The following is a 23,981-nucleotide window of genomic DNA, read 5'->3' as shown; positions in this document are numbered from 1 at the left end:
ATAGTAACTTTCAAAAGGAATTGGATATATCCTTGCAAAGGAGAAATTTTCAGGGCAATGGGAAAAAGTGGAGGAAATAGGAATAATTGGATAACTCTTTCCGAGGGTCGGCATAATGAGCATAATGGGCCAAACATCCTCCTTCTGTGCTGTGAGATTCTATTGGAGGTGCAGTCCAGTGCGGTTTCTCTGACCATTAGCTGGAATGACTGCTCTTGGCTAGTGAAACTGTGTGCTGAATCTCAATGCTCTGGATGTTGAATAAATCAATATAACTTCCTAAGTAATGAACATATTAGTGCTGGATTAAAATCCTCTTTAGGTTGCTCATTGCTGCTTGGGAATTGCGCTTACCAAAAAAATATTGAGGAACACCTAAGCATATTGCTGCAGGTTCCAACAGAGTTTAGGACAGAAAGATGAGCACTGTCTATGCGATTGGAGATTACTTTAATTTGTTACATTAATTGGTTCATTTATATGCTTCAAAATGGGACTTTTATAGCACTATGGTCAAAGGGAGCTAAAATCAATCTTTGGTTTCAGTAATCTCTCTAACACTATTCTAAAGCTATAAAATAATTTTATTAAGTTATTAGCAGAAATATATACCTATAAGTAGAATAAAAAAGTATTCAGCTCCAATGTTAACCTAACTCACATAGTAAGAACAGTGGCTGGCCTTCCATGAATTTATGTTCATAAATAAGCTCGCTGACCTACACTGGCTCCTGGTCCAGTTGCAACATAATTTTAAAGTTCTCATTTTTCATTGTCTCACTCTTCCCTTTTCCTGCAACCAGGAAAAGCTCTGAGAACTCAGAGTTCCTCTGATGTTGAGCACTTGTATATCTCCCACTTCCTTTACTCCAACATCTTCAACTGTCTATATCCCAAGTTCTAAAATTTCTCCTTAAACTTCTCCACCTCTCTTCCTTTAAGACATTTCACAAAAATCCTACTTCCTTGGACAAGCATTTGGTCACCTGTCTTAATATGTCCTTCTTCAGCTTAGTGTCAATCTTTGTCTGGTTTACATTCCTGCAAAGTGGCCTGGGATGTTTTACTACATTAAAGGCAAACAGTAAACCCAAATTGTTGAGACAAGTCACTTCACAGAAGTAAAACAGGCCCTGAACAGTAGATGACCAAACAGTATGGTGGGAGCAAATAAAGAAGTTTTGAGGAAGTTTTTAATAGATTGGGAGGGAAGTAGCAATGGAGGAAGTTTTCAGAAAGGGGTTTTCAGAGAGTCAGACCAAGATGACTGAAAACTAAAGATAGCTCAGATGGAGGGAATACACAGAAGGACAGAGATCCACAGGGTAAAGGCTGGGAATTGGGGGAGATTGCAGAGGAAGGCATGAAGACGATTTGTTAACTGAAGATGAGAAATTCCAATTAAATATATTGGCAGCAAGGAGCATATGGACAGTAAGAGATTCACACAAATCAGGGTTCGTCTTCAGGAGACCAAAAACCTGAAATAGAGACAATATTGCAGATGTGAAATTAAACAGTTGTCTTGGTGATATATCGTGTTTGAGGCTCAGCTCAAAAGTTGAATGGAAAGAGGAGAGATCTAGTGATAGAAAGAAAGTGAAAAATAATCACAAATAGGTGGGTGAATGAGGGACAGAAAAAAAAAATCTCATCTTGAACACGATGCAACCGATCAAACGAAGGACACAATCCTCTTATACCTGCCTTCCTCAAAAAATATTGTCAAAAACAGAACAGATTCATTTTAAAATAAAAAGGTGGTTTTCTTCCTGTTCACAGTTATATGTAATAGGCCAAGGTCTTTTGAATAAGCAATGGAATTGAAAACCATATGTCATGTTATGATCTGTAGCCGAGGTTACCCCCGGACAAGCCTGATCCCAGAGTGGAACCCAGATTGATGGATCCTAACTTTTATGTGTTTAGATACATGGAGAGTAACTACTGAACAGAATCACAGGAGTCAGCTGATGAACTTTTAACAAAAGAACAAAACATTTATTCAAGAAAAGATGAACTATATTACAATACTCCTACATCCACAGCCATACCTTTACAGATATATAGATTTGTAAGGATAACACAAGTTACAAAAGCTATCTTATACTTTAATATCCACAGTAAGTACACAGTCCATGTACATGAACCCCTGAATTTTATAAAATCATAAGAAATAGGAGCAGGAGGCCATTTGGCCCCTCAAGCCTGCCCGCCATTCAACAAGATCATGGCTGACCTGCCCCAAGCCTTAACTCCTCTTTCGTGTTGGCACCTCATAGCCCTCAACTCCCTGATATTTCAAAAATCTATCTCCTCTTTATATACTTTTAATGATATAGCCTCCACAACTCTCTGGGGTAGAGAATTCCAGACATTCACTATACTCAGAAGAAATTCCTTCCCATCTCAGTTTTAAATCAGTGTCCTCTTATTCTGTAACTATGTGCCCTAGTTCGAGATTCCCCCACTTGTGGAAACATCTTCTCAACATCTACCCTGTCAAGCCCCCTCAGAATCTTGTAAGTTGCAATAAGATAACCATTCATTCTTCTAACCTTTAATGAATAAAGGCCTAACCTGTTTAGCTGTTCTTGATAAATCAACCCCTTCATCCCAGGAATTAGCCTAGCGAATCTCTTTTGAACTGTCTCTATCGCCAGTATATCCTTTCTTAAATACAGGGACCGAAATTGTACACAGTACTCCAGGTGTGGCCTCACCAACACGCTCTTCAACTGGAACAGGACTTCCCTATTTTTAAACTCCAGCCCCCTAGCAATATGGGCCAAAATTCCATCTGCTGCCTTAATTACTTGCTGCACCTGCATACTAACCTTTTGTGTTTCATGCACAAGAATACCCAGATCCCTGTGTTGCACTTTTTTTGGAGTCTCTCTCCATTTAAATAATAGTCTGCCTTTTGATTCTTCCTACCAAAGTGCATGACCTCACACTTTCTTACATTAACCTCCATCTACCAAGTTTTTGCCCATTCACTCAACCTATCTATATCCCCTTGCAGATTCCATATGTCCTCATCACAACATGCCTTTCCACCTATTTTTGTATCATCAGCAAATTTGTATACATTACACTCTGCCCCCTCCTCTAAGCCACTAATATAGATAGTAAATAATTGTGGCCCTAGGACTGATCCTTGTGTCACTTGTTACATCTTTCCAACTTGAAAAAGACCCATTAATCCTGACTCTGTCTTCTGTGTGTTAACCAATCCTTAATCCATGCTAATACATTACCCCAATACCATGAGCTCCTATCTTGTGCAATAATCTTTATGTGGCACCTTAGCGAATGTCTTCTGGAAATCCAAAAACACTATCATCCACCTGTTCCTCTTTATCAACTCTGCTTGTTATATCCTCAAAGAATGCTAGCAAATTTATCAAACATGATTTCCCTTTCACAAAACCACGTTGACTCTGTTTGATTGCATTAAGCTTTTTTAAAACGTCCTATTTCTTCCTTAATAATGGACTCTAGCATTTTCCCAATGACCGATGTTAGGTTGAGATTCCACCATATTCTGATCACTACCCCCCTAGAGGATCCTTAACTATAATATCTCTTATTGTTCTCACCTCATTAAACCTTACTAGATCTAAAATACCCCGTTCCCGGGTAGGTTCTGCCACGTTTTGCTCTAAGAAACAAACCCTGATGCACTCTACAAATTCATCTTCCATGTTACTCCTGCCAATTGAAATTGAACCCTCCCCCCACTTATTAGTTTAAAGTCCTATCTACAACCAGAGTTATATGATTTGCCAGGACACTGGTCCTAGCATAGTTCAAATGAAATTCGTCCCAACGGAACAGCTCTCTCCTTCCCCAGTATTGGTGTCAGTGCCCAATGAATCGGAACCCATTTCTCCCACACCAATCTTTGAGCTACGCATTTACCTCTAACTTAAAAACAAAAAAAACTGCAGATGCTGGAAATCCAAAACAAAAACAGAATTACCTGGAAAAACTCAGCAGGTCTGTCAGCATCGGCGGAGAAGAAAAGAGTTGACGTTTCGAGTCCTCATGACCCTTCAACAGAACTAGTTCTGTCAAAGGGTCATGAGGACTCAAAACGTCAACTCTTTTCTTCTCCGCCGATGCTGCCAGACCTGCTGAGTTTTTCCAGGTAATTCTGTTTTTGTTTTACCTCTCTAACTTATTTAGCCTATGCCAATTTGCACGTAACTCAGGTAGTAAGTAGTGATTACCACCCTTGTGGTTCTGCTTTTTAAATTTAGCCCCGAGCTGCTCATAGTCCCTCAGCAGAACCCTTTTCCTAGTCCTACCTGTCATTGCTACCTACATGGGCCACAACAACTGGATCCTTCCCCTCCCACTCCAAGTTCCTCTCAAGCCCAGAATAGATGTCCTTAATCTTGGCACCAGGTAGGCAACACAGCCTTCGGGACTCTGTCTTTGCTGCAGAGAACAGTATCTATTCCCCGAACTATGCTATCCCTATTACTACTCTTTTCTTCCCGACTTGAACGGTGCTGTGGTCAGTTCACTCATCTTCCCTGCCATCTATGCCCTCGTCCCCATTGGGAGCAAGAACCTCATACCTATTGGATAAGAGTACTGGCTAAGGCTCCTCCAAAGCTAAGTTCAAGATCTCCATACCTGCCTCACTTGCAGTCACACCCTCCTGTCCCTGACCATGGTCCAAATTTGATGTAATTAATCTAAGGGTGTAACTGTCTCCTGAACCAGTGTCATGGTAACTTGCCCCCTCCCTGATGTGTCACGTGTCCGCAGTTCAGACTCCAGCTCATCAAGTCTGAGCCAAAGTTCCTCGGGCAGCTAACACTCACTGCAGATGCGGTCACTGTGGATCACACTGGCGTCCACCAGCTCCCACATGCTACAGCTGCAACACATCGCCTGCCCAGCCATCTCTATTCTATTTAATTAATTAGGCTGTTAAATATTTTAAAGAATTTCTTAACTGTACTTGTAAGCTGTAATAATGTCTCCTGATTTAAACCACCTGGCCAATCAAGAGACACGGAAGAGTTACCCACCAATCACCTGTTTTCCTGTGTCATTACACTTTGGCTCTGACAGGTAGAAACAGGTTGAAGGGGCTCTCTGCCGCTGGTTTTTATCTCCCGCTGCCCTTCTCATGCAGGTCTGCCCTTCTTGCGCTCTTTTATCCTGTGTCTCTGCTGCTGTCCTTACGCTCTTTAATCCTGCGTTTCCGCTGCTCTCCTTGTGCTTTTATCCTGTGTCTCCACCACTCTCCTCATGCTCTTTTACCATGTCTCTGCTCTCTGTGTTCTTTTATCTTGTGCATCCGCTCTCCTCATGCTCTTTTACTGTGTCTCCGCCGCATTCCTTGTGCTCTTTTATCCTGTGTCCGCCTCTCTCCTTCCACTCTTTTACCGAGTCTCCACTCTCCTCGTGTTCTTTTACTGTGTCTCTCTGCTCTCCTCGTGCTTTTATCCTGTCTCCACTCTCCTTGTGTTCTTTTATCCTGTGTCTCCACTCTTCGAGTTCTTTTATCTTGTGTCTCCACCGCTCTTAGTCTTCAGGGTGTTTTCTTTAGGTTGAGACTGGCTATCTGTCCCCTTTACTCCAGTCTCTCCTGGCAGCAACTTTCAAAAACCAACTGACCTACACAGCTTCCAAACCAAAACTACTGTTTCTCTCTTGTGTGTGTGGGAGGGACCTGCCTCTCTGGTCTCCTACTGCTAGGCAACAGCCCAATTCTTCCACTCTTCGTGTTTGCTTAACTTAAGTTGTAAACTCTCATTTGAAATGCAAGCACCTTTTTAAAGTGAAACTAAAATTTTCTTAACATACAGATACAGAAATACAAAATCAAACTTAAACTTTAAAGCTAAAGCTCATTCCTAATACTCAAATACAAATGTAACTTATTTAAACTGTCTCTATTTTATAACAATAATGAAACAGCATTGTGAAAAAAAACATTACAGCACCATTACCTTTCACTATATAATCCTAAAGTAGCCTGAACACACCTCAACCTAACCAATAACAGGCTCCTATAATCTCACATTTGCCTATCAAGTCTATGCATCAAATTGCTGAATATGAACTAGGTAATATTATACTGCAGTCCAGAGTAGGTAATAGAATACTGAAACCTAGCTAACTGCACTGTTGTCAGGCACCATACCTGATACATGGCCTCGTCACTCGCATTTTCCAGCCCCAGGTTCACCATTGTGTTTTGCAAGGTTCGGCCCATGTAGAACTCCAGAGACAGGTAGTAGATGCGCTGCAAAACACAGGAGGGCAAAACAGTTTACTACAGCAGTGAAGAATGATGACAGAAGAGCTACATTTATATTACACCTTTCATGACCTCAGGGCACCCAGAACACTTTACATTAAGAATTTTTGAAGCGTAGTCACTGTTAGGAAATGCGGCAGTTCGCTTGTGCATGCAAAAGTCCCAAAAACAGAGATAGTGGCTAGATAATCTGTTTTAGATAAAAATACCTGGAAAAACTCAGCAGGTCTGGCAGCATCTGTGGAGAGGAACACAGTTAAAGTTTCAAGTCCACATTGGACTCGAAACGTTAACTCTGTTCCTCTCCGCAGATGCTGCCAGACCTGCTGAGCTTTTCCAGGTATTTTTATTTTTGTTTTGGATTTCCAGCATCCGCAGTTTTTTTGCTTTAATCTGTCTTAGATGTTGATTAAAGTTTTAAACACCTGTAGAAGATTTGTGGGTTAATAAAAAACATTTCAGGAACATTTACTAGCTTTCAAAACTTCAAATGACAACAGCATTGGGCTCCAAGAAACAACTATTCAAAACAGCAAAGGATACAGTAACATAATGGTTACATAACTGTAATCCAGAGACCTGCATTAATAATCTGGAAAACATGGACTGAATTTTAGTTGCAGGGTCCTGATCCCAAAACTTGGCCGAATTCTGGGACAGGAACCTGGAGGTGATCGTGGAGGGACCATGAAGGAGATTTGAGTAGAGGCCAATTTAGATGCTGCCACCAGGTGCTCCATCCAATTAAGGACAGTAGGCAGGCTCCACAGCCAAGCAGGGCCAATGGGAGCATCTGAGGTTCTGGGCAGCTGGCAGTTCGACCAGGTAACGTGGGTGCAGCCTCTGTAGGTGGGAGGTCGCAAGGACGCCTCAAGATGGAGGGTGCCCTCTGAAGACTCGTAAATAATACAAAATACACGATGGCCACAGCTGTCAGACCATCATGGCAGAGGAGAACCCTTCTGCAGGATGGCATGCAGCTGTGCCCTCACAGCCCAGTAGATCCAGTGTTGCAGGATGTTCCTCTGGCACATTGGCAGGAGGCTGCCACCATTCCTTAATGGTTCCACCCACATCAAGGGGCCCGTCTGTCTGTTCAGGTGCACTTTTCTGTTATGCTTCATGAGGGAACAGCATGTCTAATTGAAATTATGCTTCCTATTGAGAGAAAAAGCATCAATGTCATTTAAACGAAACACCTAAAGGGTTAGTTAATCATACCCTATTAAGCTGTCAACCATCTTAGTGTTCTTAGCTTTTTTTTTAAAAAGACAAAAAGCATTCTCTTTAGTTAGGTCACATGATTGCCAGAGTAACAAGAAATATTGCTTTTTTATTCACTGTCCAAGAATTATCAAAAACGACATCCTCTGTGACTGTGGTGAACTATCATATCTCATACTTCTGGACCTTCTGCAGCCTTTGGTATTGTTGACCACATCATCCTCCTTTGATGCCTTTCCTTCATTATCTAGCCCAGGGGTTGGGGGTTGGGTGGGGGGGGGGGTGTTGGAATTCTCATCTATTCAGTTGTAGCCAGAGAATCACTGCAATGGCTTTTCTTAACACTCCCTATTTCTTATCTGTATATTGTTCCTTGGCGATATCATCTGAAAACACAATTTAAAATTCCACACATAAGCTCTACGTCAACACTACTTCTCTCGACATCTCCACAACATCTGAATTTGTCACAATATTTATCAATCATCTAGTGCTGGACAAGCAGAAATTTCTTCCAACTAATATTGGGAAGACTGAAGTCAATGCCTTTGGTCTCTATTACAAACTCCATTCCTCTCCTGGCAACCATCTGAGACTGACCCAGACTGTACAAACTTTGGTATTGTATTAGATCCAAGATTGAGTTTCCAACCACATATACAGGCCGTCACCAAGACCATCCACTCCCAAATCTGTACCATGACCCACTCTGCCACTGCTTCAACTAATCTGCTGCTGAAACCTTCGTCCATGCCTTTTTATCTCTAGACCTGAGCATTCTAATGCTCTCTTTGCCAATATGCCATCTTTCACAAACTTTAGCTCACTCTAAACTCTGCCACCCGTATGCTAACTCATACCAAGTCCCGTTCAACAGTCACTCCTGTGCTCGCTGACCTACACTGATTGAGCAATGTCTTCATTTAAAAATTCTTATCCTTGTTTTCAAATTCCTTCATGGTCTTGCCGCCTCCCTATTCCTAGAATCTCTTCCAGCCCTTTAATCCATTGAGATATCTGTATTCCTCCAATGCCTCTTGCACATCCATGATTTTAATTGCTTCACCAGTGGTAGCCATGCCCTTCAGCTGCCAAGGCCCTCAAGCTTCGTAATTCCCTCACTCAACCTCACCGCCTCTTTCCTCTTTTTAGATGCTCCTTAGAACTTACTTCTACACCTCCTCATTGAAGGAGCTTGAAATGGATGCAATGTTGAAGATAGGAGGCTGGCCGGCTGTGACATCACTCCAAAATCAATAGCCTGTTCACACTTGGGGCTGACTTTCACTGGGGTGAGGTGGGGTGTATAGCACACTGCCAGTAAACCCCCATTGCAAATGTCACGCACCTGGCAACCGATTTTTAAAAAAGCCTGCCCTGCAGCAACACGCACGTAGCTGCAAGTAGGCTCCAGGATGCAGACAGGCATGACCCGGGTAAGCCTGTGGTTTTGAATAGGGAGGGATCAGGGAGCCTAGAGGCGGAGGGGTTGAGAGGAAAAAGTGGTGTGGGTGAGTCCTGGAGGCCATGCAGGTTAGAAACAAGTTGGGTGGGGGGGGGGGGGGGGGGGGGGGGGGGGGGGGGGGGGGGGGGGTGGGGGGTGGTGGTGGTGGTGGTGTTTGTGTGTGTGTGTGCGCTGATGTACTCACAGGACACCCTGAATGAAATGCATCCCCCTCCTTCCCAGTTGGTTCACAAAGTTGAAAACAACCTTCCCACAACTGCCTACATCTAGGGCAGTGCAATATTGGGTCAATTGGCTCAATAAGAAGCTCAATTGCCCATTAATTATTTAAAAATGGCAGACAGGCTGCTGATCTCAGCGCCTGTCCACCTACCTTTTTATGGGGATCAGGTTGGGGGTGAGTGGGTAGGTTGGTAGTGGGCAGTTTGGCAGTGGGCTAGCCACCCATCGTACTTTACGTACCCTTGCTGCCAAAATCATTCCCAAGCAGGAATCCTGCCCTTGTGTGACCACACTTAAAAGTACTGCATAGGCTGTAAAATGTTTTAGGGCATTGTTAAAGCATTATAAAAAGAAAGAACTTGCATTTTTAAGTGAAAGCAAATTATCCACCCTATTATTCAAAGTTCAAAAAATTCTGGAAAAACTCAACAGATCTAGCAGCATCTGTGGAGAGAGAAACAGAGTTAACGTTTCAAGTCCATGTGACCCTTCTTCAGAGCTGAAGAGACATGGAAATGTAATGCAACTTATACTGTTAAAGAAGGGTGGGATAGGTGAGGCTGGATAGAAGGCCAGCGATAGGTGGGGACAAAGGAGGGATTGACAAAGATGTCATGAACTAAAGGACAAAGGGAATGTCAATGGTGGTGATTAGCACTAAAAGAGGTGCTGATAGTGACATAAAGGTAAGAAAGCAGAATATGCTAATAGCAGAACAAGCGTAGCATTGTGTGAAATGACATCATAGAACAAGTAACAGATGGCCCTGTAGGGGATGGGGCAGTGGTGGGGGGGAAAAACAGGCAGAAAATGGGATAGAAGGGGAGGATAAAAAAGGGATAAAACCATAGATAAGTGACTGAATGAAAATAAAATGGATAACAAAATAAAAATGAATGTAGAAAAAAAGGGGATTTAAAAAAAAGGGGCGAGGATGGAGGAGAGAGTTCATGGTCCGAAGTTGTTGAACTCATTGTTAAATCCAGGAGGCTGTAAAGTGCCTAATCGAAAGATGAGGTGCTGTTCCTCCAGTTTGTGTTGGGCTTCACTGGAACACTGCAGTAGGCCAAGGACGGACATGTAGGCATGAGAACAGGATGGTGGGCTGAAATGGCAAGCGACAGGAAGGCCTGGGTCATGCTTGCGGACAGATTGGAGGTGTTCCACAAAGTGGTCACCCAGCCTGCATTTGGTCTCCACAATATAGAGGAGACCACATTGGGAGCAGCGGATGCAGTAGAACAAATTGAAGGATGTGCAAGTGAAGCGCTGCTTCACCTGAAAGGAGTGTTTGGGCCCTTGGACGGTGAGTTTTTCCAGTGTTTTGTTTCAGATTTCCAGCATCCGCAGTATTTTGTTTTTATTCAAACAAAGTTGTTCTGTTATCACTGGTCAAAATGTAAAACTGACTAGCTCTGAAAGAATACACACTGTCTATGTTCCATCTAGTGACCTAAAGCATAATCTTTTGAAAGGAGTGGCCCAATAAATTACGGAAATATCAGCTGGAGTCTTAACATCCTGAATTATACCCTTCACACAAGCTAAAATATCCTGCAACAGCTCAGTGGTATCACTACTGCAGAAATTAGAAGGTTGCAGGTTCAAGTCCCACTCCAGAGACACCAGCACACAATCCAGGCTGACACTCCGGTGTGGTACTGAGGGGAGCACTTTTGGAGTTACTGTCCTTTGAATGAGAGATTAAACCAAGCCTCGAGTATAGAAGATTAAAGTATGGTTTAACTGAGGTGTCTAAGATGATGATTAAACAATTCAATAGGAACTATTTTCTCTGGTGAGGCAGTCCAGAGGAGAGGAGTATAACTTTAAAATTAGAACTAGGTCAGATGTCAGGAAGCACAGAAGATAGTGGAAAGATAGAACTCTCCTTCAAACAGCTCCTGAGGTGAGGTTAATTGAAAATTTCAAGATAGATTGATAGATAGATTTTTGTTAGGCAAGGGTAAACTAGGGTTATGAAATCAAGGTAAATATTTAGAGTTAAGATACAGGTTAGCCATGATCTAATTGCATGGTGGAACAGGCTCAAGGGTCTGAATGGCCTACTCCTGGTTACTATGTTTGCTCCTGTGTGTGTTGATTTGAACCAAGGTATCCATTCAAGCCCTGTTGCTCTGAATTCACAAAAGATTTTCATTTGAAAGGAAGTTATTTGAACGAAACTTTTCAAACAAATGCCCAAACCATGCTACATAGTGTCCTAGAAAACATTTGCCAACTTGACCCAGTAACATTACATACCTTAATGTTACAGCTGCAAAGATAAATCCTTGACCTCAGCGAAGCAGAAGAGTATACAGAGCAAATCTTGCAAAAGAACAAGCATCAGTTCTCTAAATTTCCAAATTAAGTAGAAGACCAACTGCATCGCTTAGTTCCTTCTTAAATATGTCCTTTTTCTCAATACATTTGTGAAAACTGATGAATATTGCTTCAAAATCAGCCCAAAGAATTTTCAAAAATGTAAATCATTTGAGTGTCACAACAATTTTAGCTCACCTTTAAGTGAGAAGGTCATGTGTTCAAAGTTCCACCCGAGAATTAAGACATAATCCAGGCTGACACTCAGGTGCAGTACTGAGGCGATCCTGACTTTCAGATGAGACATTTAACAGAGGCTGCTCTATCAGGTGGCCGTAAAAGATCCCGAGGAACCAACTGAAGAGCAAGAGAGCTCTCTTCTGTGCTTTGACCAATATTAAGAATCAACCGATACCACAAAAACTGTTTGTGGAACCATATTCTGTGCAAATTGGCTGATGCTTTTAGTACATTGTAACAGTAACCACACTACAAGATTACTTAATTATCTGTGCTGCAATTTAGAATGCCCTAAGGAAATGAAAATTGTGATGTAAATGCAAATCTTTCTTCATAGAAACCATCTCTTTATCATACGCCCAGAGCTGCCAAGTTCAACTGCAGCAACACACCAATGGCTAGCAATTAAATCAGCAGACAAGCCGAATGAAGTCAACACCCAGCTTTTCCATTAACTGGAAGTGATCCAGCTAAACCCTCTCAACTGAAATCCAACTTCAACTCCCAAGTGTCTTATCATTCTAACAATTTGGTTAAACTTGTGTTTCCAAATTTCAGTAATGCAGTTTGCACTAATGCAGTCAAAGTGAGACATTTTCAGTTGGAAGGGAAGTTTTGAAAATGATATTTAAAACAGATGAAATCACATTTCTGAGAAAGCGTCTTCAGTCATTACGTTAACTTGGCACTGCAGAATGTTAGAAGACAGTATGTGTTTCTGGATGAAAAAGAAAATAATTTGAGTTCTATATCTTATAGCTTGCAAAGCTTGAATGAAGTGCCAAGACATGGCGTTCATCATTTTAAAATGTTTACATAAAGATACTGGTCAATTAGTGCAAAGGTGGAGTTTATCTAACAGTGAATGCACATTATACAATAATCCAGACAAACATTCAGAGACAGGAGACTTTGTTAATCAGTTCAAGGATAAGAAGCACATGAATACGGTAGACCACTTAAATTATTAAATCTGCCTAGACACCAGGTTCTCTTCTGCACACAAGCATTTCTAGTCTCTCAACCTACGGAGGTTAATTTTCATGGGTGGTTAGTTTTGAGGCCAAGACATTTAGATTAAGACCATGTAAGGCAAATATTTACATTCTTCCAATCCACAATGATTCAGCAACAATTGCAATCATAATTTACTGTCAGCTTTGGCTCAGAAGTAGCTCCCCCAGTCAGGGTTCAAGCCTCACTCCAGAGACTTGAGCACAACATCTAGCCTAGCACTCCCAGTGCAGTATTGAGGGAATGCTGAAGTGACAACCATACAGCATCCTTTGATGCAATAAGCTGAGGCCCTGTCTACCTCCTCAGGTGAACATAAAAGATCCAACAGCATTAATTAAAGAGCAGGGGAGTTCTCTAGGTGTCTTGTCTAATAACTATCCTTCAAGCAATTAAAAAAAAAATCATCTGATGATTTATTTCATAGCTGTTTGTGGGACCTTCCTGCGTGCAACTTGGTTGTCGCATTTCCTACATTACAATAGTGGTTACACTTCAAAAATAAATTGGTTGTCAAGCACCTGAGATACACCAAAGTTGTGAAAGATGTTAAATAAATGCAAGTTCTTCCTTTTATTTTAAAATGAAAACACAAGATGGGAGATAAATGAATTCCTAGTATTTAAACACAATTCTGGTTTTATTTTGGGTCACTTAAACTGCAGTAACTTGATAATGCTGCAACGCTAATTGGGTCAGGATAGTGTTATCTCAATCAATGGCCTGAAAGCAAACTCATTGTGGAGAACTCGCTGATGCCATGGCATATAAGGCTATGGGCCTAGTGCTGGAAAATGGGATTAGAACAGTTAGGTACTTGTTTGACCGGCGCAGACTTGATGGGCCAAAAGGCCTTTTTCTGTGCTGTAGACCTCTATGACTCCATGACTATAGACAGATATTTCACCACAGGGGAGAGAGGAAGAATCTGAGGTCACCCCAGATAATTGTATACATTCTGACGAACAGTTATAGAATACCATTAGACCTCTGCTCCCTTCCCAACTGGAGGGAGGAGCTGGGACTTCGAATAGAACAGGGACGGACAACATACAGCAGATAAAACATAGCATCCTCAAACCCAGGTTCAGTAGTTCCTTCCAGCAGGTTCATTGGTCCTCCAAAACAATTCATGGGAGGACAGGGAAAAATGGGTTGGTGTTGGGAACCCAAAAGGCTTCCCGCCAGGGCAATTCTTCACATGCACAGCTCCATGTTTCAGCCCTGTGAATGCGCAGATGGGGGAAGGTGGGTAAAGAGAGAGCATGAAAAGAGGCTAGCCAACATAACAGGGAATCCAGAAGCCTATGGACATATAAAGAGTAAAAAAGTAGTGAGTGGAGGGGTGGGGCTGGTTAGATACCAAAAAGGGGATCCGTGGATGGAATTAGGTTATGGCTGAGATACTAAACGAGTACTTTACATCTATATGTGGCAAAGAAGATGCTGCCAAATTCATAGTGAAAGAAGAGGATACTGAATGGGCTAAAATTGATAAAGCAGAGTATTAGAAGTACTGGAAAGGCTGGGTGCATTTAAAGTTGTTAAGTCACTAGGATCAGATGCGCTGCATCCAAAGATACTGAAGGAAGTAAGGAAGGAAGTTGGGAGGCGCTGGCCATAATCTTCCATTATGCAACATGCTGGCTAATGCATTTTAAGAATTCTGCTCCCTTTGTGCCTTTCACAATATTTCTATTCCAGTTAATATTAGGGTGGTTGAAATCACTCTCTATTACTTCTCACAGATTTGAATACACTTCTTCCTACCCAACTCACCCCGGACCATAACCCCACCACAGAACATCAAGCCATTGTTTCCAAGACTGTCGACGACTCATCTCCTCTGGAGATCTTCCCTCCACAGCCTCCAACCTGAATTGTGTCCCAAACCACCATCAGCCTGATTCTACCTCCTTCTCCATACGCACAAACATGATTATCCCAGTAGATCTATTGTTTCAGTCTGCTCCTGCCCCATTGAGCTGATTTCTTCCTACCTTGACTATAATTTTTCTCCTCTTGTCCAGTCTCTTCCCATCTACCTCTGTAGCTTTTCAGATGTTCTTGTCAGTTTGAATTTCCAATTGCCTGGCCCTAACCAGCTCCTCTTCACCATGGATGTCCAGTCTCCCTACACCTCCAACCCCCATCAGGACAGCCTGAATAGTCTCCGCTTCTTCCTTGAGTAGAGATCCAGCCAGTTTTCATCAACACCACCCTCCTCCACCTGGCCAAACCTGTTCTCTGATTAAACTTATCTTTTAACTCATCTTACTTCCTCCAAATAAAGTATTACTATGGGTACAGTACCTGTGTGGGTCCTAGCAATGCCTGCCTTTTTATGGGATATGTAGAACATTCCTTTTTCCTGTCCTATTTGACACCCCTCCTCTCAACTCTTTTTTTTCCAGTACATTGATGACTGTATCAGTGCCATTTCCAGCTCTTGCCCCAAATTGGAATACTTCAACTTTGATTCCAATTTCCATCCTTCTCTCACCTTCACATAGTCCATCTCCAACTCTCCACTTCCCTTTCTTGACTTCTCTGTCTCCATTTCTGGGGATAGGCAGTCAACCCAAATTGAAAGCCCACTGACTCCCACAGCTACCTTGAGTACATGCACTCACACCTTGAACCCTGTAAGGATTCCATTCCATTCTCCCAGTTTCTCAGTCTCCATTGCATCTGTTCTGATGATGTAATCTTCCATACCAGCACCTCTGATGTGTCCTCTTTTCCTTAACAGAGGATCCCCACCTCCCAAATATGGTTGAGGGGGCTCTCAACCATGTCCAACCCAATTCCCACAATTCAGCTCTCTCCCTTTCCCTAACCTCCCAGAACCATGATAGGGTTCTCCTTGCCCTCACCTTTCACCCCACTAGCCCCTGTATTCAACAGATCATCCTCCACCTTTTCCGCCAGCTCCAGCATGATGTCACCTCAAAACACAACTTCCCCTCCCTTCTGAGCATTCCGTAGGGATTGTTCCCTCTGTGATGCCCTGGCCCATTCCTCTATCATGCCAAAGACCCCATGGCACCTTTCCATCTAACATTAATATGTTAATTGTATGGTTAAAATACACAAGTGAAAGGCATTGTTTAATTAAGTACTTTGAACACAGAAATAGAGGATAGCTGTGATGCTGTGTGTGGGAGGAGAGCTGCAAGACTGAACAAAGTCAACAAACTCTCTTGATAAAGAAAAGCTTTGTGTCTTGGTTTCAACTTCACCAACTGGCTTGGATCCTATTAACATCTAAGCACAGGAGATGCAACACGTATCCTTGTATCTTCACTCTCCTCACCTGCCAAGGCCCCAAATGTTCCTTCCAGATGATGCAGCAATTTACATGTACTTCTTTCAATTTAGTACACTGGATTCACTGCTTGCAATGTAATTCCCTCTACACCAGGGAGACCAAATGCAGAATGAATAACCATTTTATGGAACGCCTCCACTCAGTCCACAAGCATGATCAAGCTTCCAGTGACTTTCCATTTTAATTCTCTACCTTGCTCTCACATGGCATCTCTGTCCTCAGACTAGTGCAGAGTTCCAATGAAGCTCAGCACAAGCTTGAAGAACAGTATCTCATCTTTCAATTCGGCACTTTACAGTCTTCTGGGCACATTGAGTTCAACAATTTCAGCCCATAATCTCTGCCCATGATTGTGTCTTATTTTCTCTCCAGATTTTGGCCTTAACCTTGTTTTTCTCATTTTTGCTTTTGGATGGCGGCTATTCACTATTCTGCCATTACACCTCCTTTGGACCCATCTTTTGTTTCTTTACTTGTCTCATTAACGTTCCCTTTGAATATTCCCACCAACTCTTTTGTCGGTTACTGTCTCCCATCTTCAGCCCAATCACAGACCATCCTTTTTATTTTTTCTTCCACCTTTCCCCTTTTCATCTCCTTAAAACTATTACATTTCTAACTTTTCCCTGTTCCAATGAAAGGTAATGACTGAAACGTTAACTCTGTTGCTCTCTCCACAAATGCTGCCAGACCTGCTGAGTATTTCCAGCACTTTGTTTTTATTTGATAATGGGAAATTGTGTTTAACTCACTTAGTTGAGTTTCTTTGATGAGGTAACAGAAGGTTGGTCAGCATAATAATGGTTGATGTGTTTATGGACTTCCAAAAGGTATTTGATTAAGTGCCACATAGGCTTGCTTGCAATGTTGAAGCCCATGGAATAAAAGTGACAGTTGTAGCATGGATACAAAGTTGGCTGAGTGACAGGAAACAGAGTATTGGCAAATGTTCTTTTTCCATCTGGAAGATATACAATGCAGTTCCCAGGGATAAGTATTAGGATCATTGCTTCTCTCAATAAATATTAATGACCTAGACTTGAAGGTGTACAGGGCACAATTTCAAAATTTGCAGATGACACAACACTTGTGACATGTGAGGAGGGTAGTGATAGACTTCAAGAGGACATAGAAAAGCTAGTGGAATGGGTGGACACACGATAGATGAAACTTAATGCAGAGAATTGTGAAGCGATACATTTTGGATGGAAGAATAAAGAAAGGCAATAAGAACTAAAATGTACAATTTTAAGGGGGTGATTGTACAAACATAAGTCTTTCAAAATGACAGAGCAGGTTGAGAAGCAGTTAAAAAGGCATTCAGGATCTTGGGTTTTATAAATACAGAGCACAAAAGCAAGCAAGCTATGACAAATGTTTATAAAACACTTTTGGCCTCAACTGGAGCACTGCGTCCAATTCTAGGCACCACACTTCAGAAAGGATGTAAAGGAGAGACTGCAGAAAAGGCTGGCAAGGTAGCTCCAGAGATGTAAGGGACTTCAGTTAATTAGATAGATTGGAGAAGTTGGGGCCATTCTCCTTCAAGAGAAAGTTGAAAGGTGATTTGATAGAAGTGTTCAAAATCACGAGGGATCTAGACAGGGCAGAGAGAGAAACAATTTTCATTGGCAGAAGGTTGAGAATCAGAGGACACCAACATAAAAGGTGAATAGCAAAAAAAAATCAATGGCAACATGAGGAAAAACATTTTTACACAGCAAGTGGTTTTGATCTGGATTGCACTGCCTGCAAGTTTGGTGAAGGCAGATTCAATTGTGACTTTTAGAAGGAAATTGGAAAAGCACCTAAAGGGAAAAAATGCAGGGCAATAGGGAAAGGGCCCGGGTGTGGAGCTAGCTGATTTGCTCTTGCAGGGAGCCAGAATGACCTCCCTCTTAACTGTAACCATTCTATGGTTCTAATCAGGGTAGCAGAGTAAATGGAGTATTTTTCTAAATGCGTGTATACTATGGGCCATTCCCTTAAAGGTTTACTGTACATCCAAATTACACCAAAACTACACAAGGCAACTTCAGGCCAAATCTATGCCTGTCCCGCTAGAACTAACGTCAAACTACGAACTTAAAACTATTTCAGAGTATTTAAGGGCTGCATCATACTGGATCACAACGGGGTACTTGTTTAGGCAATGAGAATTGAAAACTTCGTGGAATTTTTTTAATATAAAATCCACGATTTCACTATAACTCTCCAAATTATATAAACCATTTTCTTTTGTGTTGCAAGATGAGGATTTAAAACAAATAAACCAGAGAACATGTTGGTTGATACTTGAGTGGAATGTGAAAAAAACATTTGAATACTTGAGGGGGCGTCTTTTTAGATCAACGTTCAACCGTTTTAAAACAGATTTGACCATGAAGCTATGGGTGTTTTTGCATAACAATTATCGAAAGTTCCTCTCTCGCTCTTGCACACTTTAATTGCAACGGAGGAATACATTTCCAATGCAATGTTGTGCAAGCGAGTTGATAAGCGGAAGATGCAATGATCCCCGCCAAAGAGAGGACATGACTGGGCTTGGTTTTTGGGTTACAGTCCATTACCCACCTTGGGATCTTTCTCGTAGTAATACTGCTGCGTGCGAATCCACCGTCCAACCAGGTGGTCGCGGATAGTATGAGCCAGAGCGAAGTAGTAATCCCGAGGGGTAGCGACATTTCTGTCCTTGACCAGTGTGAAATGCAAGTGCCTGTTGAAGCTTTTCTTCAACTCCACCACGTCCCCGAGCTCGGCGATCCCCCTCACGCTTATTTGCTTCCTCCTCTCGAAGTCTGTCAGTGGGGTGGCCATGGTATCTCGTTTGGTGGGAGGAGGTTCTGGGAAAGCAGGACGAGTCAAACGTCCACACAGGACTCCGGCTCAGCTCGGACTAAATCGAATCGTTGGTTGCGTCTCGTCCTTCCTGCTACGAGACGTACTTAGTACGTAGCGCACTGGGCACAGGAAGGGGGAGGGAGAAAGGCAGAAAATGGAAAACAATTGCGAGCCTATCCTATTTCAAACGACACTACAGGGAAAACCGCATCATACTGCATCAAGAAGTGTTGGGGGCACCCAGTAAATGCGCAGTGATATGTCGCCTGGTGCATTATCGCAGAGAGCGAGATTACAGATTGCATCCCCGTGTAAACGGTGATACAGGGGGAACGCCCCGTAACAACTGATTGCACCCTCAAGTGAAACAGATTGATCCCCATATACTCAATAGTAGATTGCATCCCCCTACATAAACAGAAAGATAGACCGCATTCCCATATTAACAACAGTGAGATAGATTTCACCCTCATATCAACGAAAAATGATTGCACCCTCATATATGATTAGAGAATGAAGCAGATTGGGTCCCTGTGCAAACAGTAAGAAAGACTGCACCCTCATCTGGGGAATGAAATACATTGTACCCCACATAAACAGTGGGAGATGGTGTCATATAAAGCAGCGAGATAGATCAGACCACCCCCAGAGATAAATTGAGATAGATTGCACCTCCATATAAGCAGTGAGGTAGATTGCAAATAAAAATAAACTTTTAGAAAACTTTTTTAAAGTAAATCTGGCCATCGACTGCACTCAATGTGCACCTCCTGTGAAAATTCCCTCTTGGAAGACCATGGAGGAAAGCCTTACCAAGTACCAAGAAAGCATCCCCGTATATAGTAGGAAAGATTTTGTATAATTTTGATACAGAAAAAAACTTGTGTTGTATTTCAGGAATTTTTACAACAAGGCAGCAGAGCCACAAAAGCAAAGAGGCTGAGAAGCTAAAACAAAAACAGAAATACCTGGAAAAACTCAGCAGGTCTGGCAGCATTGGCAGAGAAGAGCACAGTTGACGTTTCGAGTCTTCATGACCCTTCAACAGAACTAAGTAAAAATAGGAAAGGGGTGAAATATATCCAATATCCATTACAAGCCTACCGACTCCCACAGCTACCTCGACTACAGCTCTTCACACCCCACTTCCTGTGAAGACTCCATCCCATTCTTAGTTCCTTCACCTCCATTGCATCTGTTCTGATGATGCCACTTTCAAAAACAGTCCCTCTGACATGTCCTCCTTCTTCCTTAACCGAGGTTTTCCACCCACGGTAGTTGACAGGGCCTTCAACCGTGTCCGGCCCATCTCCCGCGCATCCGCCCTCACGCCTTCTCCTCCCTCCCGGAAACATGATTGGGTCCCCCTTGTCCTCACTTATCACCCCACCAGCCTCCACATTCAAAGGATCATCCTCCGCCATTTCCTCCAACTCCAGCATGATGCCATCACCAGACATATCTTCCCTTCACCCCCCCCCCCCCCCCCGCCCCGCGGCATTCCATAGGGATCATTCCCTCCATGACACCCTGGTCCACTCCTCTATCACCCCCTACTCCTCAACCCCCTCCCACAGCACCTTCCCATGCAAATGCAGAAGATGCAACACCTGCCCCTTCACTTCCTCTCTCCTCACCGTCCAAGGGCCCAAACACTCCTTTCAAGTGAAGCAGCATTTCACTTGCACTTCACTCAACTTAGTCTACTGCATTCATTGCTCTACATTGGAGATACCAAACGCAGACTGGGTGACAGCTTTGCAGAACACCTTCGGTCTGTCCGCAAGCATTATCCAGACCTCCCTGTTGCTTGCCATTTCAACACTCCACCCTGCTCTCATGCCCACGTCTGTCCTTGGCTTGCTGCATTGTTCCAGTGAAGCTCAACGCAAACTGGAGGAACACACCTCTTCTTCCGACTAGGCACTTTACAGCCTTCCGGACTGAATATTGAGTTCAACAATTTTAGATCTTGAACTCTCTCCTCCATCCCCACCCCCTTTCCGTTTCTTCCCCCTCCTTTTTGTTTTTTCCAATAATTTATATAGATTTTTCTTTTTCCACCTATTTCCATTATTTTAAATGTATTTCCACCCATTGTTTATCTCTACCTTTTATGCCCCTTTGGTATTATTTCACCCAACCCCCACTAGAACTATCTGTACCTTGCCTGTCCTGCTCTCTACTCTTAATTAGCACATTCCTTTAGAATGTCACCACCTTCAACACCTCTTTGTTCTTTTGTCTGTGACATCTTTTGGTTATCTTCACCTATTACTGACTGCTTGTCCTAACAACCACCACCCCCCACCCACTTAAACCAGCTTACATTTCACCCCTTTCCTATTTTTACTTAGTTCTGTTGAAGGGTCATGAGGACTTGAAACGTCAACTGTGCTCTTCTCTACCGATGCTGCCAGACCTGCTGAGTTTTTCCAGATATTTCTGTTTCTGTTTTTGTTTTGGATTTCCAGCATCCGCAGTTTTTTGCTTTTATATTTAGGCTGAGAAGCTATGTTTTATGACTGCATCAGGAGATCAGTGAATAAGATTAATATTGTGAGCAAATCCAATTAATTTTAACAGAGCTACAGCTTCCAGATACTGAAGTCATCTGCATAGATTTTGCCATAAATTACGATTACAGCTGTGGTCAACAGGCTAAAAAAATTCAGCGGTCTCAGCAAAAGACGGTGCATTAAATTAATTAATTTGGGGGAAGAGGTGCAATGATTCAGGAAAGGATAAATTGAAAAGCACCAAGGGAAATGGCATAGCTTTAGAGCAGAGCAGCATTTTGGGTGAAAATAAGCAGCAAGTCAGGAAGGGGCAGTGAGGGTGACAAAGCTAATTTGACATTAGTGACTAAGGTTTTGTTTTGCAAAAATATACTTTATTCATAAAATATCTGAAAGAATATTACAAAACTTTTCAGAATGGCCATCACAAAAAGTGCAATGATATTCAAGTTTTCCACATAGATCTTGTCGTACCCTGAGGTGCTTCACTATAATCAAGGAACATTACAGACATTTCAAAATGGTCATAACAGTCAGACAGTGCAATGATATTTAGGTTGGCTACGTAGATCATGTTGTACTCTGAAGTGCTTCATTACAATTGTGATACATGTCATATTCACTTAGTGAGTAAGGTGCTTTAGAGAAATTTAGAACAAAATCAAAGCTAAAGAAACTGGGCTGTATTCCACCCCTAGAAAAAGTTAAGGGGGGGGGGGCAGCTCACCCCGCAGAAGAGTGTCTGTCATGTAGCCAGTTAACTGCTGAAGTTCCACCTCAGAGAGCTGCCAGCCAAGAGTTCTTCAGTACCGACAGCACCACTGTGAGCACTGGCCATTTCTGGTACTACACTTTGGCCTTGGGGAGGTGTGCAGCACTGGATCAGGACTTGGTAAGTGTCTGGGGGAGGTCTTGCTGGGGTCATGCTGGCAGGTCCTGGTGAGGAGGACGGAGGTTTGAGAGGCCGAGGGGGAAGCGGAACCTGGGTGGGTAACATCCTTGCGGGGGGAGGGGGCCTCGGATGCAGTTGGGGGACCCATTAAAAAGGCACCCCTCCACCACCAGCCTGCGCAGGAAAACCTGTCAGGCATAGGCCTCTCCCACCACCAGTGAAATCCTCAATTGGCCTAGTGGTGGGCGACGCTAACCCTGCTGCTGGTAAAATTATGCTGGGGGCAAGGGTGAATGCTTAGGTGGCAGGCAGGCTGCTTGCTGGATTTTACGTTCCCCCACCTTCAAACCCACTGGCGGGGAGAGTTAAATCCAGCCCACTATATCTGAATGCATGAAGCATTTGCAATAAATTAGATTCATTAATAGCCAAGAAAGAAAATATTAGGTTTGATGTAACAGGCATCAGGAGATGTAGTCGCAAAATGACTAAGGTTGGGAATATTCCAGGATACTTAACTTTGAAGAGGTAGGCAAAATGGAAAAGGAAGAGTAACAAAAGTAAACATTGGTCCCTCAGAGGCAGCGACGGGTAAAATAATGGAGAATAAGGAAATAGCAAAAACATTAAACAAGTAACTTGTATTTACTTTCATGGTAGAAGATACAAAAACATAGGGTTACATACATGCAAAAACATTGCAGGAATAATGAAGAATCAAGGGTCTACTAAAAATGATGAACATAAAGGGCCGAATTTTTCCCTCGTTGGGCGGGCACGTGCCTGACCCGAACGGGAGAAAAATAGTGCACAATGACGTTGGGGGATGTCCCGACGTCATCATACACTCGCGCAATATTTCAGTTGGCAGGCGTGCCTGCCGACAATTAAGAGGGCTGTTAAGTCCATTAATAAATTTATTAAATTGAATTTCGTCCTGCCTGTCCAACCTTTACAGTTGGCGGGCAGGCGAATAGGCCAAGCGGCCTTTGCATTTTTGCGAAACCTCACCCACAGGCGAGGTGAGGTTTCAAAGAATGATTTTGAAAAATATAAAAACTTTTAAAACTCATTTTTGACATGTCCCTGCTCCTGTGACAGAGTCACACAAGGGGACATGTTTTCCTTAATTTTAAAATATTTATTTGTAAAGTTAAAAATCTTCAGCTCCCTGAGGCAGCTTTGTGCCTACAGGGAGCTTTCATGAGCCCACCCGCACGCATGCGCTTGCCCTCTTGGCCCCGCCCCACCAAGGCAGCGCTGAGTGCTTCAGCACGTGATTCACGTTGGATGGTTGTTAATTGGCCAGCCAGCGTGAAATTGTGGTCAGGGCCCGATTGCAGGCAGCGGACCATTGCGCAGCCGCTCCCGGGCCCATCCAACAAAGGGAAAATCCTCCACAAAGAAATCATTACAAACAAAAGTACTGGAGAAAGTGATGTGACTAAGTGGCAAAAAAATCCCCTTGACATGATGACCTGCATAGTAGGGTTTTAAAAAAGGTAAAGCTGAAGAGATAGTGGAAGCATCGGTTTTGATTTTCCAGACTTCCTTAGATTCTAGAACAGTTCCTAAGGATTGGGAGATATAAAATATTACCATGTTAATTAAGAAAGGAGGAA

General features: G+C 42.8%; 1 protein-coding gene across 1 annotated transcript in view; it reads right to left on the bottom strand.

Moving 5' to 3' along the window:
• Positions 1 to 19,055, bottom strand: part of pygb (phosphorylase, glycogen; brain) — a 116,438-nt gene extending 97,383 nt beyond the window's left edge. Inside the window, exons 1-2 of the mRNA XM_041214438.1 lie at positions 18,682 to 19,055; positions 6,170 to 6,271 (exon numbers count right to left, since the gene is read on the bottom strand). Coding sequence (XP_041070372.1) covers positions 6,170 to 6,271; positions 18,682 to 18,924 — 345 coding nt within the window. The 5' untranslated portion in view covers positions 18,925 to 19,055. The remainder of the gene's footprint in view (positions 1 to 6,169; positions 6,272 to 18,681) is intronic.
• Between the last annotated feature and the right edge of the window lie 4,926 nt (positions 19,056 to 23,981).

The sequence above is a fragment of the Carcharodon carcharias genome, chromosome 2 (genome assembly GCF_017639515.1).
Source record: "Carcharodon carcharias isolate sCarCar2 chromosome 2, sCarCar2.pri, whole genome shotgun sequence".
Lineage (NCBI taxonomy): Eukaryota > Metazoa > Chordata > Chondrichthyes > Lamniformes > Lamnidae > Carcharodon > Carcharodon carcharias.
Note: the sequence above shows the minus strand (reverse complement) of the source record. Positions and strands in the feature narration are given on the sequence as shown.